The 18,022-nt window shown below is 43.7% G+C and overlaps 1 protein-coding gene across 1 annotated transcript in view; it reads right to left on the bottom strand.

Moving 5' to 3' along the window:
- Nucleotides 1-8,810: 8,810 nt before the first annotated feature.
- Nucleotides 8,811-18,022, bottom strand: part of fstl4 (follistatin-like 4) — a 90,887-nt gene continuing 81,675 nt past the window's right edge. Inside the window, exons 10-14 of the mRNA XM_030793852.1 lie at nt 17,816-17,934; nt 14,725-14,874; nt 12,759-12,866; nt 9,672-9,781; nt 8,811-9,513 (exon numbers count right to left, since the gene is read on the bottom strand). Coding sequence (XP_030649712.1) covers nt 8,811-9,513; nt 9,672-9,781; nt 12,759-12,866; nt 14,725-14,874; nt 17,816-17,934 — 1,190 coding nt within the window. The remainder of the gene's footprint in view (nt 9,514-9,671; nt 9,782-12,758; nt 12,867-14,724; nt 14,875-17,815; nt 17,935-18,022) is intronic.

Raw genomic sequence — 18,022 nt, 5'->3', positions numbered from 1 at the left:
CCAACCACCCCAAATATACCAATATACCCCTCACCACCCCAAATATACCAATATACCCCTCACCACCCCAACTATACCAATACACCCCCAACCACCCCAAATATACCAATATACCCCTCAACCACCCCAAATATACCAATATACCCCCCACCACCACCCCAAATATACCAGTATACCCCTCAACCACCCCAAATATACCAATATACCCCCAACCATCCTATATACACCAATATACCCCCAACCACCCCAAATATACCAATATACCCCAACCATCCCAAATATACCAATATACCCCCCACCACCCCTAATATACCAATATACCCCAGCCATCCCAAATATACCAATATACCCCCAACCACCCCAACTATACCAATACACCCCGAACCGTCCGAAATATACCAATATACCCCCCACCACCCCAAATATACCAATATACCCCACCACCACTCCAGCTATACCAATATACCCCAGCCATCCCAAATATACCAATATACCCCCAACCACCCCAAATATACCAATATGCCCCCAACCACCCCAACTATACCAATACACCCCCAACCGTCCGAAATATACCAATATACCCCCCACCACCACTCCAAATATACCAATATACCCCCATCCATCCTAAATATACCAAAATAACCCCAACCATCCCAAATATACCAATACACGCCCAACCACCCCAAATATACCAATATACCCCTCAACCACCCCAAATATACCCCCAACCATCCTATATACACCAATATACCCCCAACCACCCCAAATATACCAATATACCCCAACCATCCCAAATATACCAATATACCCCCCACCACTCCAAATATACCAATATACCCCAACCATCCCAAATATACCAATATACCCCCAACCACCCCAACTATACCAATACACCCCGAACCGTCCGAAATATACCAATATACCCCCCACCACCCCAAATATACCAATACACCCCACCACCACTCCAGCTATACCAATATACCCCAGCCATCCCAAATATACCAATATAGCCCCAACCACCCCAAATATACCAATATACCCCCAACCACCCCAACTATACCAATACACCCCCAACCGTCCGAAATATACCAATATACCCCCCACCACCACTCCAAATATACCAATATACCCCCATCCATCCTAAATATACCAAAATAACCCCAACCATCCCAAATATACAATACACCGCCCCCCCCCCCCCCCGTAATCCATCTCTGACTCCATATCACCCCACTCTGAGCCATACTCATGCTGGCAATGCATAAAAAAACTGTGTTTTTCTTATTGCTCAGGCTTGGTCTGTTGTCTTCATAAATGTTAATATAATCCTTAGCTCTTACTGAGAGTCTGGTCTGACTGTGACAGCGTTCCTGAGGGTTTAATGGAGGCATGCTGGCAGTGCAGCAGAGAAACAGCATCGCAATCCTCTTCATCCCATTGATCAGTCATGGACAGGTCTCCACACAAATGACTTGTCATATTTTCTTTATTGCCTTATTTGTCTTCCAAACTCTCTCTCTCTCCTCTCTATCTCTCTTTCTCCCTCCCTCCCTCCCTCCCTCCTCTCTCTCTCTCTCTATCTCTCCCTCTCTCTCTCTCACCTACACACACACACGCACGCACACAAGACCAAGAATTCAGTGGAGTCAAGCAATTCTAAATTTCAATCATACAGGCCTCTTCTATTCTCCTCTCAATAATGCAAAGAAAAACCGTAAACAGTTTGTGCATACCACTCACTTTGTGTACCGTCTGAAGTGCAAACACAGTAAAGCCCTCCAGTGAAGTGTCACGATGATTCTCGCTCAGACCTGTTGCCTGAAAGATGCTCTGCTTTATAATTAGTCAATCTCTCCCTTCGCTTTTTTCCTGCCCCCATCTTTACAGTAGCAGGGACTCTGGTACAGGGCTGTGAAAGGCCTGTAACCAGTTCTGTGACCGTGAGGAGAACAGACCACAGTGAACCACAAATCACTCCTTTTTCTCAGTCCAAAACATTTGGTTCAAGATAAGCTAAGGCTTGGGAAGGCGTTTTTCGTCTACTGTATGTAGATTGTGACTGTGTCTCACCAGACAAGTGAAACATGCACTTTTCTTTGATAGGTCCTTCAGCGTCCACACAGCTCCTACAAAAGCTCTTCATGCATGGGGCTCACGTCAAGATTTCACAACACGCGTGACAAATGTGTAAGACGTACTCAAACTCCATTGTGTAAATCTAAATGAAACTAAATCTGATACGGTGTAAGGGCAAAACAATGAACACATGTACACTTGGTGATAACAGTTGTGTAGAAACGATAGAAAAATGTGGGTTTGTTCATCCTCTGCCCACAATGCAATTTAAAAAAAAAATGACAGTGTACGGAATCCAGACCGGAGAGTGTTTTCTTAATCCTTTACACATTACCAGTACTTACCATACTGACTGAAAACATGTACGTGTCCACCCTAAATTAATATGCACTGCAGATGTGCCATTGTGAACAGGAAACATGTATTTAAATTTTTGGTTGTTTGACTTGAGTTTGTTTCTGAACCCGAACCGTTTTCTGTGGTGCTAACAGCCTTTTGAAGTGCTTGTCGCAGTGACTGATGGTTCAGACACAAGCATATCCCAGGTCTCGATGTGATACATTCATTTTAAAGCTGCATAAGGACAAATGCCATGCCCATGTCTACTCAGTGTCTGACAGACAAAGGGCCATACAGACAGCATATGGACTCTCTCAGGTCCACACTACTGATGCACAGCCAGGCGTGCTCACTTCCCCAGCTGGCTCACAGTTTGTCTGTCTACTGACATTCCTCTCATCCCTCTTGGTTGTCTCTGTGGCTGATTGTGAGTCTGGAAACTAGAGTGTGGAGCCAGTATGTGATAAATGCGCGTGCACACACACACACACACACACACACACACACACATACACACGCGTAAATGAAGGATAGTGCTGGGACCTGAAAACTCCACTAGAGAAGTAATCAATAAAAACAAACAAACAATTTCATCTCCAGTATGTGTGCCGGGTTTCCCATATTATCTGTTTGTGTGATATTGAACCTGAGTGTGTTTTCTTTTATTTTCAGTTAAAGTAGAAAGTTTTCCCCAGTCGTCCCTTTGTTAAACTCAGTACTCTTTCTCGTTTTCCCAGAATCCCGCATGTGGGATCACAGATGTATTTGCCTTTAGAGCCTCATTTAGTTCTGTTTGGGTCATGTGATTTGGTGTTTTTTTTTTTTTTTTTTTCCTGTTTATGCTGCATATTCAATTATCTCACCTCTGGGTCTCCTGAACAATCAGTAGACTTCGCTATCACAAAGTGATTGTATTTACTCTGGCTCCAGCATTTAGGAGAATCTTGTAAGTGATAAATAATCTATTGATCGTGGCCTCCGCTGCGGTACTGTTTGGAAGAGTAGGCGCTGATTCCTGTGCTGTGTTAAAGACTGAAGGGTAGAGACGACGTGAACTGGAGCTGGAGTGATGATTGACTGGATGCCACCTGACAGCTGGGAGTGAAACAGTGAGTGAAGAGCGATCATCTAGAGCAGTGCTTTAGTTAGACCCCAGGAGGTACAGACCTACGCGGTAATGTATGAATCCATTTAGATGATTAGGTAGTCCCTGTCAGAGGACAGTCTTATTGGAGGAGAGTTTTGGATTGGCGTTCCGCTGTCCAGTCAGGATTTGCGTTCTCCTCTCATGTCAGCAGGAAATGGAATGACATCTTTCAGGCTTGACTTTCACGTTTTTTTTCAATTCATTTTATGATTGTCATGAAGTTAAAGATTAGTTAAAGATATCATAATGCTTGTGTTGTAATGAGCAGCTTAGCAACTTAAGTTTACCGCTAGCATTACCCAGCTATGCAATGTTAAAGTTCAATACTGTGCACATACTTCCTGTTCCAGAGCCTCTCTTGTGTTGTGTCATCCCTATTGGCTGCTGGTTGCTAAGGTGAGTGACATGACATGTCATGATGCATCTGTTGCTGTGACTTGTGGAGTATTCACTGCGGTGACCTACTTCTTTGCACCTCTTTGTACTTTGTAGTATCATTTGAAGGTCTATCCCTTTGTTAAAGCGACTCATTCAAGAAAGAAAAACTTTAAATAAATCTAGTACTATGGCCGCTACATTAGTAACACCGCACATAAAAGATTTGTGATCGTATCACGAGCGTAAGTTAGGACAGTGTCAGAAATGGGCGATAGTCTAGACCCTTCTTTATCTTTAGAGTTTGCCCTTCCAGTTCTGACTTTATGAATATAAGTTTGTGGATTGTGTGAAGCAGCAGCACCGCGTTGCTTGGAAAGTAAAGGTCTTACTGGGTGGTGATAAACGGGCAGTGGAGTAGATACGGTAAAGGATGTGAAGTCGGGTTTTGGGTTTTGAATAATGTGAAGCCCTGGAATTTGCTGGATGTTTCACTCGAAGACTCTTAAAGAGTTTCCAGGTTGTAAAACAATAAATACCATCTGAAAGTGGATTTCTCTTTTCATATGATCTCAATAACTGCATCAACAGTTAGTCCCAGAAAAAATCATCGAAAAAAAAGGAAAGAAGAGGGTTCTTACAGAAACACTGCAGCCCGAGTTCAGTTTCGAATATTTTTATTGTAAAACTGGGGGAAAATAAATGCAGCCATCACCAGACGACACAATATATTTATGAGTCAAAATGGTCTATACAGTCGATGCTACTAACACATCACTGGTGATCAGGGGTCGTAAAAGGGTTCCATAAGAGCTTAGAGTTTTAAGACATTTCTTCAGTATGTAAGGGCCAGGTGTATGGATAGCCTGACCTTAAGTCCATTAAAAGATACTGATGCTGAATTTTAAAACACACCACCCCCCCACCCCTACCCCCATCCTCCCCAGAGAAATCTGTACATGAAAAACAATAAAGCTAAAAAAAAAAAAAATCCTTTGCAAGGAAACTGGTGGAACATTAATAGTACTGACTTCCTATACAACCATTAGGGAAAAAAAACGGTGCAGACGATTAAGAAAAATACTTTTTTTCTTCTTTTTCTCTCGTGTTCACAAATACAACAGTACGCAGGACAGTTTGAGTGAGTGTTTTTTTTTGTTGTTTGTTTGTTTTGTTTAACAGCTTTTGACACAAAAAGACAAAAAAAAGTTACTTATGGAGCTCATAAACACATACATTTGTGTACAACAGTTATTGCCTTCAAATGAAAAGGACTAATGTGTTGCATAGAAGCTGACCAGGAAAGAGACACCTCCAAGCCTTTTAAAAAGTGCCCTTACTAAAGTCCACACACAATCGTCCCCTGGTGTTTCCTCACGTCAAAACGTTGAAATGACGGCTGAAATGCTGTGAAACTTAGGATCCTCAGCACTGTGAAAGACCTGCAATATCTGACTCCGACTGATTCTCGAGGGATACGCAGAACTACCATATTTAATAAACACAGAAGCATCTTAGCGGCGCTTCCCTTGGCATTAATCATCGGCAGTTTTTTTAGACGAGTGACTCAGTCAGGGTTGCTCTCTCTCCTCTCATTCTCAGCATCAGTCATTCACGATCACATGCTTTACAGAGTTAAAAGTGACTACCGCTCTCCTATTGGCATGTTTCTTCGCCGTACTACACAGCTCATATTACTGAACAAATGACTGAAGGCCAAGTGGACGGCAGGTTCTCTCACTACCACCTGGAGACTTACAACATTACGGCCAATTAAGCCTTACAAACTGGAGAGGGAAGAAAGAAAGAAACGAAAAAAAAAAAACACTTCATATTTAGGTGCTGTTGTTGTGACTAATGTTGTCTGATCTCAGTCAGATTCCAACTCCAGTTCCCGTTGCTAGGAAGAGTCCTGCATGTGCCTATTTTAACCGGCGCGGACAGAGAGGGTGTGGGATGGGGGGGAACATGCCGTAATGAAGACAAATGGACAGACGGCCATCTGGGCCTTGAGACTGCGGACCAAGCTCTCTCTCTCTCTCTCTCTCTCTCACACTCCCACACGGATTTATCAAGATGGCATTTAGACACGGCACTGGAATATGAACCAAAGGTCCATCAACACTGAATATGTGAGAGGGAATGGTCGGTGAAGATGTGGAGTTACGCTGGACGGAAACTTTGTACCATCAGAAGTTGGGGGGAGCAGCCAGTGACGTGTGCGCACCGTGAGCCAAAGCTTTTCTGTATGCTGAACTTGGTGCCGTCTTTTATCAGAAACACATTTTATATGCTCGGTAAAAGTTCTTCCTGAATATTCATGCCATTTTTATGATGAAAATAATTTATCGTGTGACAGTGCTGCCCACTTTTCCCTCCGATTTATGAGGGTTTTTCTTTTCTTTTTTTTTTTGAAAACCGTTTGCCTCATAAAGCGGTGCACACAAACTCAATTAAATCTGTACATTTTTATGGGCTTTTAACAAGAACAATAGCATAGTAGCAGCAGTTCATGGTTAGCTTTCTCAGCACTGTGTTTCTCACGAGTCAGTCGCCTGTTACAGCCGCCACTGGAAATCATTTGTCCAAAAGGAGTGTACTGTACATCACCGATAACAGAACGAATGTTTATAACCATAGTTCTCATTAAACTTTGCTCAACATATTTGGGTAATAAGTTTAGCATTGACTTTACCACAAGGCTGACTTTGACCGTGGTTGGGTATCAACAGTGTTCTTAGCCAATATCTTTTGTTTGTTTTAAAACTCAAGACAAAAATGGCTATGTTGCTACTCACTACTCCTAAACATATTTTTCAGGTTTTCACAGTAATGCGCAATTAGCCTTCATTTATTTTGTCACAAGAAGTGTATTTTCAATGTTAATAATCTCATTTGGAATATGATACATTCCAGTATACTGATACATACAGACCATTTGCCTAACTGAGAATGGCTGGAGCTAGATTTCATTGTGTGGCTAGTGTAGGTACATGACTCATATGTTGGACATACAGATCTTCACTCTAGTCAAAAAGTAGTATTATGGTAGTGATGCTGAACATCAGTTTTTAGTCGTCAGTTTTTAGTAGTATGGAAAATCTAAAGTTTGGACAAAGGCGAGTTGAACATCTTGAAGTCTTTCCTTTATGTTTTGTGTTTTTAGCCTTTGCCTTAATAAAGCATTCATGCCAAAAGACACACCCTCTCCATCTCTCCCCGTATAAACTCATGAAACAGACACGGACCAACAATAATGTTCCGTGCATTTTCTGTGAGAGAGCGTCAGTATCTGACACGGTTGAGATTCAACACTCTGTCCATTGGAGGATACTGTTTCTCCTGGTTCTTTTCATGTTCAGCATGAACTCATTGTCATTTCATTCTAACATGCCACAAACTAGGCTGTGTGAAAAAAGTTAGTTATGATTTAGGTTCTGGGTAAGAGTTATGAATACTAATTTTCACATTACCGCCTGAGAAACACTCATATGATTATCAAATGAGCATCATGACTTAAACCATTAATGCTGATGTCGCAAACATTAACATGTCACATCTTTTTCATCAGATCAGGTTAGTCTCCTCACACTGACTGCAATTATCCTCCTCTGCATCAACACTTTCACTAAAATACTACGGGAAAAACAAGTTTATTTTTTCATTTAAATGATTAAACTCTTATACGGTAATATCTGCTATACTAATTATAGTCGTAATCAAGGCATTAACAAGGTCTTACTTTACTCAAAAAAATCCATACAGCAAAAGCCTGAATCCCTGGGTAGTTTTTTTTTTTCTGTGTCTGCTGTGTTTCCTTGGTTATTCTCAACTGCATGTGCCCAGACGTTACCGTTAATCAGACGAATGTTGGTCACAATCCCAGCTCCAGAGCAGAGAAGAGAGACTCAGCATATTCCATGGCCACTCAGGTTGGTCCTCAGTATCTACAGAAGAGCACCACTCCCGTCTACATCTACGCTCTGTGGGGATCGGCTCCCTGAGCTCCAGAGAGGGCTGTGTGCGTGACAGGTCTGGGTCACGGGGGACGGGGCTGGGCGACGTGAAGGCGGGCGGAGTTAACAGGTGGCTTTACGGGGGAACTTTACAAGAACATGATCACGTACGCACGGACGTGTTCTGGCCCGGGTCTTTGCTCGACCGATCAGAAGGGGAGCGTGTGGAGGGGGTGAATTAAATGGACAACGGTGTGTGAGTTATGGCCCTGCAGCACAAGCTTTAATCCTGGTCAGGACTGAGTGTACCTCTACTAATCAAACTACACAGTGAGGCTTCTCACAGACAGACACTAGAAGGCCATGATCTGGGAATAAGGAAACATGTGACGTGTGTAAGCATTAACAAACAAACATGTTTCTTATGGTGACTATATGCAATACTTGTGAATAACAAATGTGGGTGACCGTAAAATAAACAAACAAACAAACAAACAAACAAAAAAACAACAACAACAGAACGTCAGTCTAAAAAATGTGAGCATTGTGCATAGTTGGTTTTTCAACATGTCATCAGCTAACTTTTCTTCTGTCATTTTACAAACTACGTCTGTAGTGTTACACAGAGGTGCAGAAAATGGACATCTCATGTTAGGTGCACAACAATCACTTATGCACTTAGGGGCTTCTCAACTTCCCCCACTTAAATCAGTAATACTTTGTTTTTAATCATAGTTGTCAATTACACTGTTTTGTCTGTTTGTTTGTTTGTTTGTGATTTTGATTACAGTAGCCCCTGTGTGTTTTCCTCTCGCTCAGTCTGCGGGTTGAGTCTACTTGTGTTCACTTAAAGTTTTTTTTTTTCTCTCTTTTCTCACCATATCGGCCGTTAAGGGGACCCGCCGGGGGTCCGCGGCTCATACCTCACCCACCCAGACCACTGTGTTACCCCCCCGGATGTCTGACACCTCGCAGTGTGAGCGGCTCCGTTTTCCGTCCAGCACGAACAGGGACTCGGCCGACGGTGTTGCCAGGTACTGACCAAACAGTCCGCTGGACACCACCATCCTGTTAGTGCGCCCCCAAGGCCAGCTCCGGGGCGGGAGGGGGTCCTTCAGGCTCCTCAGAACCTCGCTCTCTCCCCTGGAAAGGTTGGTGAAGAGCAGATCTGGGCCGCGGGTGGAGGTGGCCACTGCCACATACTGGTTGGACTCTGTGAACGAGGGCTGGAACACCAAATCAGACACTGGGAAACTGGTATCCAGTTCATGGCTCAAATGGAGCTCACCCTGGAAGGAGACCTTCTGGACCCGAAGTTTTCCCGCCTGCTCGTCCGCCGTGACCACGTAGCGTCCGTCCGGTGACACGTACGGTCGGCCCGTGATGTCCTGGTTGGTCCCGATGACGGAGTCCGTGACGCTGTCCAGCAGGAGCTGGAGTCTGGAGGAGTTGAGGCCTTTCCCCTGACACTGGATGAAGTAATATCCACTGAGGTAGGTGTAGGCCATGCTCTCCGGCACACAGCTGTAGTTCTTCAGGCTGATGGTCTTGACACGGTGGAATGTCTCCAGGTCAATTTTATGCACCGCGGGTTCCAATTTTAAAAAAACAAATCCATACCTGAGATGACACAGGTCAGACAAAGATTAATAGCCTTTTTTACAGAGCGACAATAAATCATTAGGAGTTGAAGTATAATTATAATTTACTTTGTTCATCTCTGCACTTGGGCAGGATGATGGTAATGAGTGTGAGGAGGTCAGAAGCGTGTGACGTACCGAACATGCGTGATGATCAGGTTGGTGGGTGGGATGAAGAGGTCCTCCACTCTCTGGAACTGGGTGCGTATGGTGCGGTGGACCTCTCCAACACTGGCCTGAGTGATCACCTGAAACAGCATTATGGTCACAACACAATGACACCATACAACATAACAGGACGAAAATAATAAAATGACACCATAACAAGGCACGAGAAGCAGCAAATTAACACAAACTTAACCTGAGAAAAAGTGAGAAGGCTGAAACTGATAATGAAATAGGTGTCTAAGTCCTGGTGAGCAGAACACACTGGTGACCACACTGTCAGAGCTGAGAGATAAATCCAGTCCCTCCTGACTTTGTGTGACAAATGCGCCATGTGCAGACGTCCTGTGGAGTGACAGGGTATAAGGTCTGTATGTGGAGGGGGTCTAACATACTGCCTGTGTTACCAGCAGAGCCTTAGTTAGACTCAGAACTCCAACACACTCTGGTTTATTTCATCTCTTGTCAGGGGAACAGAAGCCTTAGCCCTCAGTGCTTCCCAAACACACAGAAAAGACTTAATCACACACTCCAAACTACAGCCCCCCCCCCCCCCTCCTGCCAATCACTACACCCCCACTGCCAACAACAAACTGCTGTCCTGTTGATCTGCCTACAGACCATTCATGCGTCTGTCAGACCAATGTACAGGGCTTACACACCAAAAACAGAGGGAAACTCATGATGAAAACCTTAGAGATGGTAAGAGCAGTGGAGAGAATACACATCTGTGTTTAAAAACAGCATTATGTAGACCACATCCCCAGGACTTCTGACCCAGTTGGAAGGATGTATTTCTTAAAAGAAAGCTGTTTTTTTTTACCATTTTGTATAACTTGTCCTATAAAAATGGAGGCCACAGTTCAAAGTACCTCCTGAGTCAGATAAATGTTTCTCATATGCAGTGGTCAGAGATTTAATTATTCTGCTTAGTGCTTCACAATGTAGTTTACACATATACCATTCTGTCGTAGTTTATTCATGCAGTAGCAATTTTACGTATGATCCCTAGAAACAGTCTAACAGTACGAGAGGTTTACACAGTGAGAGCTAAGTGGGAAATGATGATGAATCTGTGGATGAAATGATGATGAAAACGATGATTAAGTAGTGAGTGATATTGGAACGATAATTGCATGGCTTTGACAGTTACTCTGATGGGCATCACAGCACAGTCCAGCACACATGCGAACACCCTGCATATCAAAAACTCCTGCACTGTTATACAATAATCCATTTCTCCCCAATTCTAACCCTTTTAATTAGATTTCATTTAAAATGAAATCAGAGCTTCAGAACATTTATATATTTAATTTCATTTAATTGAGTTTTAAACTGGCGTCATATATTTTTATCTTACATGTCTTACCCGATGAAAACATAGACCTTAACGCAGGCAGAGGAAGCAGAAGTTTGACAGTTCGTTCAGCCCACCTGCTCCTCGTAATGTGCAATCAACTGACAATCCACCACAGATGTTTGATTTAACACAGAGAACACTGTTTGAGTGATTACACAGCACTGTCGGGTGCCTCCACGCTCCAAAAGGGTCCTGTCTGCAGCAGGGCAGCATCCAGGGCCAGGGCAGTTACACGTACTCTATAAAATAATCATGTCATGTCCAGTCTCTGCCCGGTCCAGTATGTTTTTGCATTTCTGAGCGGTTTATGTCCTGTTCTCTAATTATGTCTCAATGTTGACTTCTCAGAGGAGAGCGGTGTTTGGCCCCTGCAGCCAGCCCTCAGCCCAACAAAGCCAAGCAAGGACTCTCAGCTCAGCGGGAGAAAAATGAACTGAACGAGTGTAATTGGAAAAAGAATGAAAAAAAAAAAAAACAAAATCAAAAGCTTTGTTTGAGGCCCTGGGTTTTTCCTCTGTAGGGGAAAAGTGTAAGCACATTAGAATAAAACAGTGAACAGAAGACTTGACAAAGGCTGAGAGGAATTCCCCTGGTAATCAGGTTCTTTTCATCACAATGTGTCAACCACACAATGTTTTAATGGGATTTTTTCCCCCCCCGTGTGCTGCAGGAACCAGGGAAAGCAGTGTCCAGTGGTCTTCCCCTGACAGCTCTGTGTTTAATCTCACCATTAGAACAACAACAAACGCTGAGGCAGCTATCACACTTATCATATCTCCTCTACCCAACAGGACAAAACATCCACATTTGGAATCTCCTGTGTAATTCACCATTTCAAACCCACTGTGCAAGACACTGCTGCCCTGAGCTGACCTACCAAAAATAAGACCTATAAACTCTAAGTCTCCTGAAACTGAGGCCACACAGTAAAGAGGCAGTCAGAGCGAAACTTAAAGAGAAGTTTCAGACACTTTTCCTTTTTTCGCTGCCGTGATGACGCATGCCGCTGAGGTTGACCGCTGAGTTGGCATCTAATGAGTTAGTTAGGTCTAATGTTAGCATCTTTAGCTACAAACAACTATGGTAATACATTCTGCGATTTAAAACAGTAATTTTAGACTGAGATCCAGCTGGTCATATCGTTTCACAGCGTCTATCTGTCTATCTATCTATTTGTCTCTCTATCTGTGTTGAATTCCTCCTGTAAGTGTTAGTAAAGTAACATAGCTTTTGGCTGTCAGAGTCTATAAATGTTTTACAGTAAGTGAAGGTGCCGGGGTCAGTTCTACACGGTGTTCTGTGTTTCTGCTGGTAATAAAATGACAGACAAAATGATTTTGACATGAAAGGCTTGCTCTAATCCCTATCTCATTAGCTCCTACTCAGAATGAAAATGTCAAATGTGAGATGTCAAAACTCAGCTCTGGCGTTGAGTGGGATGTGTCAGACTCTCATCCTCAGAGTTAAGGTGAAGCGGTGAACAGTATGTTTAATGCCATTTTCCTGTTTTCCACAAGTTCATCCCTAATGCATTGTTCTCTGTTTGTCAAAATCAATCAGTCAAAGATGAATATAAGTTGAATATGAATATATAGCCTGTATATTTTCAAACATAAAAAGATCCCAGCATGTGCTGTTTGTATTTTAATTTTGACTGAAATGAGGTTGACAGAGAGAGCAGATCTGTCTGTCTCACTCACCTGCAGGCTGGGATGGGACTTCTGCATGTCACCCCAGCTCAACACCCACACCTGGTCATGAGACTTATCGTAGAAGAGCTGGACTGGCACCGGGTCTGTCTCCACCGCCTGGCGCACGCACGCACACACACAGACAGACACACGCACACAGACGCACACGCACACACACGCGCGCGCACACACACACGCACGTACACAGACACACCGACGCACGCACACACACACCCACAGGGCACAGAAACAAGGGGAAACTCAATGCATGGTTCAGGATCAGTGCCACACAAAGAGTGAGAAACCCAAATGTTCAGCAGCATGTGAGGCCCAGGCTCGTACACCCCTCTCCTAACAGTCACCCACAGCAGAAAGGCATGCTGGGTACAGGAAGACCAGGTCTCTGTTTCTGGCTGGTTAAAACATCCCAGTCAGAGTGAATGTCACTCAGAGAGAGTAGGAGAGAGGGAGGAGAAGAATCAGACCAATGAGGACTAACCACGGTGCTTTTCCATTAATGAGAAGGATAAGGTCATTATAGGATAACCGCCCATATGCTCACTGAGTTCTGCTTCTTTTTAACAAAAATTCCACATATTGGAGGAATTATGATGAAGAAATAAACACGTCTGACTTAACAAACATGTCTCCTGAGGGTCTGTAGCAGTAAACATGATGTATGTGAATTCTGAAGTATGCTAGTTACGATTCATAATAGAATACAAAATATCAAGAATTTATGGTAACAGTGCTCTGAATTTCCATTGAAATAATTTAAGGACAATGACTGTTTTCTGAATGAAACAGAGAAATAATTTACTGCCTTATTCGCAATATGAAAACGGGGAATTTTTTCTCATTATGAAAACAATCACCAGGCCCTCAGACATGGGCAGTGTGATGATTTGTCAGGCGCTTGTTGAGGAATGATTGTACAGTCCTGGCTTTGGCTGAACGCTGGACATCTTCAGCCTAAAATAGTTTTCCCTGAGTCATCCTGCTGGGGGGTGGGTAGGGGGGCAGAGACAGAACCAGGGGCCGACATTAGCCTAAACACACACACACACACGCAAGCACACACGCACACACGCACGCACGCACGCACACACACACACGCACGCACGCACACACACACGCCCACACACAGACCACTCAGAGTGCACGGAAGTGCTTCTGTTAACAAAGGCCTCACTTTCCTCTTTTCTCTCTCTCTTTTTCTCACTGTCTTTAATCTCTCACTCTCTCTCCCTCTCTCTCCCTCTCTGTCTGTCTTTAATCTCTCTCTCTCTCTGTCTTACATGAAATGTATTCTCCTCTCCCCATGCCCCCCCCTCACTACATTTGATTTCTTTTTGTCTGTCTCCTTTTTTTTCTTTGACATTAAAGAATCGTTTTGCCCAATCTGCAGCACAATGGCTGTGTCTCCTGTAAGGGGTCAGGGAGACAGAGCGGTAAACTGGTTTGTAGTGTAAGGGGTCAGGGAGACAGAGCGGTAAACTGGTTTGGAGTGTAAGTGGTCAGGGAGACAGAGCGGTAAACTGGTTTGGAGTGTAAGTGGTCAGGGAGACAGAGCGGTAAACTGGTTTGGAGAGTAAGGGGTCAGGGAGACAGAGCGGTAAACTGGTTTGGAGAGTAAGCGGTCAGGGAGACAGAGCGGTAAACTGGTTTGGAGAGTAAGTGGTCAGGGAGACAGAGTGGTAAACTGGTTTGGAGAGTAAGCGGTCAGGGAGACAGAGCGGTAAACTGGTTTGTAGTGTAAGGGGTCAGGGAGACAGAGCGGTAAACTGGTTTGGAGTGTAAGTGGTCTGGGAGACAGAGCGGTAAACTGGTTTGGAGTGTAAGCAGTCAGGGAGACAGAGCGGTAAACTGGTTCGGAGTGTAAGCAGTCAGGGAGTGGGAGCTGTAAACTGGTTTGGAGCATTAGCAGTCAGGGAGACAGAACTGTAAACTGGTTTGGAAGGAGATTAATACTCACATGCACCACTTTCTGGGCCTGCGTATCCAGGACCAGGATACGCTTGTGGAACGGCTGAGTGACATAGACAAACTTGTCCCTCACGCTGATGGCCGACGCCCAGATGCAACGCTGTGCAACCGCACTTTCACTCTTGGGACAGATCTCCTCCTGAAAGGTGAACAACAATGGACCCACTGTAGACACAGTCAACCACAGTCCCTTCAGTTCAACACCACACCTTTTTCTGTTGTGGTAATACAACCTTTAGAGGGCTTTATGCCCCCCCCCCCACCCCAACCCCCATTAGAGTCTCTTTCGAGTCCTTTGATGATGTTTTATGAAACCATTGGCTCAGTTCTGAAAACAGTATACACAGTAGCAGACAAATCAATAAAGGCAAAGTGCATCTTACAAACCACTACAAATGATTCTAATCCAAACCTCACCGAAACACTCTAAGACTGCAATCACCACCCATAAACATACACTTTTTTTAAGAGAAACTTGGCAATGTGTGAAGTTCTGTTAGCAAAACTCTAATTATCAGTCATTGCTTTAATGAAACAAACAGCTGACAAAAGAAAAAAAAAACATTCAGAAATTACATTTTATTTAGCCTCCAGATTTATAGAGAGTAATGAGCACAAAATGTTCCCAGAACATAATAGACATTACAATCTGCCAAAACAGTCTCGTACCAGGCCTGGCATGGAGTGTAGGTGGTACTGGAGGAGTCAGAGTAAACACTGAATAGCCAGTCAGATTCTCACAGCACATGCCGCTCAAGTCCGTTTGTAAAGAAGTGAATAAACTCAGACAGGGCTAACGTGATGGTTAAGGTCTAGAGGCGTCAGATGGTAAGGAGTCTGTTTCATTTACTCCAAACAAGAGCTAATGGATCCTCTAGAAACATCCATACAACACAGAGACATACTGACACGTGATAACACAGAGACATACTGACATGTGAGATCACAGGGACATACTGAACCATGAGAACACAGAGACATAATGAGACGTGAGAACACAGAGACATACTGACACATGAGAACACAGAGACATACTGACACATGAGAACACAGAGACATACTGACACATGAGAACACAGGGACATACTGAGACATGAGAACACAGGGACATACTGAACCATGACAACACAGGGACATAATGAGATGTGAGAACACAGAGACATACTGAGACATGAGAACACAGAGACATACTGAGACATGAGAACAGAGAGACATACTGAGACATGAGAACAGAGAGACATAATGAGACATGAGAAGAGAGAGACATACTGAAACATGAGAACACAGAGACATACTGAGACATGAGAGCACAGAGACATACTGAGACATGAGAACACAGAGACATACTGAGACATGAGAACACAGAGACATACTGAAACATGAGAACAGAGAGACATACTGAGACATGAGAACACAGAGACATAATGAGACATGAGAACACAGAGACATACTGAGACGTGAGAACACAGAGACATACTGAGACGTGAGAACACAGAGATGTACTATGACATGAGAACACAGAGACATACTGAGACATGAGAACACAGAGACATACTGAGACACGAGAACACAGAGACATACTGAGACATGAGAACACAGAGACATACTGACACATGAGAACACAGGGACATACTGAGACATGAGAGCACAGAGACATACTGACACATGAGAACACAGGGACATACTGAGACATGAGAGCACAGAGACATACTGACACATGAGAACACAGAGACATACTGAGACATGAGAACAGAGAGACATACTGAAACATGAGAACAGGGAGACATACTGAGACATGACAACACAGAGACATAATGAGACATGAGAACACAGAGACATACTGAAACATGAGAACAGAGAGACATACTGAGACATGAGAACACAGAGACATAATGAGACATGAGAACACAGAGACATACTGAGACGTGAGAACACAGAGACATACTGAGACATGAGAACACAGAGACATACTGAGACACGAGAACACAGAGACATAATGAGACATGAGAACACAGAGACATACTGAGACACGAGAACACAGAGACATACTGAGACATGAGAACACAGAGACATACTGACACATGAGAACACAGGGACATACTGAGACATGAGAACACAGGGACATACTGAGACATGAGAACACAGAGACATACTGAGACATGAGAACAGAGAGACATACTGAAACATGAGAACAGGGAGACATACTGAGACATGAGAACAGAGAGACATACTGAGACATGAGAACACAGAGACATACTGAGACGTGAGAACACAGGGACGTAATGAGACATGAGAAGCAATGTGTTTGAGGATGAATTCTTGGCTCATGAGGTGGATGGGCTTTCAGCCAAAGGCATTTAGGAACATGCATAAACATCCACCGTTAACTTTTGCCTCCTGTATAATATCCATATTAGACTCTATCGCTAATGTCTCAGGTAAAAGGTAAACCTGTGTGACATTAGACTGCAAAGTCTAATGTAAAGTCGAATTCTAATTAAACCATATATACAGAGAGTTTATACAGGACAAAAAGAACACAGATTGTCAATGACACTACCTCACTAACATGCACTAACACTTATATATAGAGGTACAGAAGCCTGTAAGGCTCAAACTAAGCAAACATTTCAGTCTGTTGGATGTTCTTCTCCACTTGTATAATAACTCTGACTGGCATAGCCACTTGGCTGATATTTCATAGCACAAGTCTTTCACATCATGAACAAAATTCACATAGTCCTATAGTCTGTTTTAACTACAGACAGAAACAGAGTGAAGTTTGACAGCCCTGACACTGCCTTGTTAATGTTTTGGTACATCACTCTGCATGGTAAAATGACACATCACAAATGTCAGTAGTCTTAACATTTGTGTGCAGAGTAACCAGCAGAGCTGTATTTACATTCCTGTTTGAATATAGTCAACGTCCTCCTCAGAAAGACATGGAGACCTCAGTCCCAGTAATAAACAGGCGAATGATACACTGACTCCCCAGTTTAGACTGAATGGCGTGGGAATCACATGTCTTCGGGTTGGCAGAGACTGTCTTACTCTCTGTGGTGGTCTTTCCGACTTACGTAACTGGCCACGATCCTCTCGCTCTGTTTGATCTGGCGACGAATCTCGCAGTCTCCGGGCTGGAGGATGGTGATCCCCTCATCAGAGAACACGTAGAACATGTTCCCCACGCTGAGTCCTGAGAACAAAGCCAGGACAACGTTCTCCAGCGTCAGCACGAACATCACACCCTCCCAAACAAACACTCACCTGTGTTCCTGTGCCCT

The sequence above is a fragment of the Chanos chanos genome, chromosome 16 (genome assembly GCF_902362185.1).
Source record: "Chanos chanos chromosome 16, fChaCha1.1, whole genome shotgun sequence".
NCBI classification, from domain to species: domain Eukaryota; kingdom Metazoa; phylum Chordata; class Actinopteri; order Gonorynchiformes; family Chanidae; genus Chanos; species Chanos chanos.
This window is presented reverse-complemented; position numbering and strand designations above follow the sequence as displayed.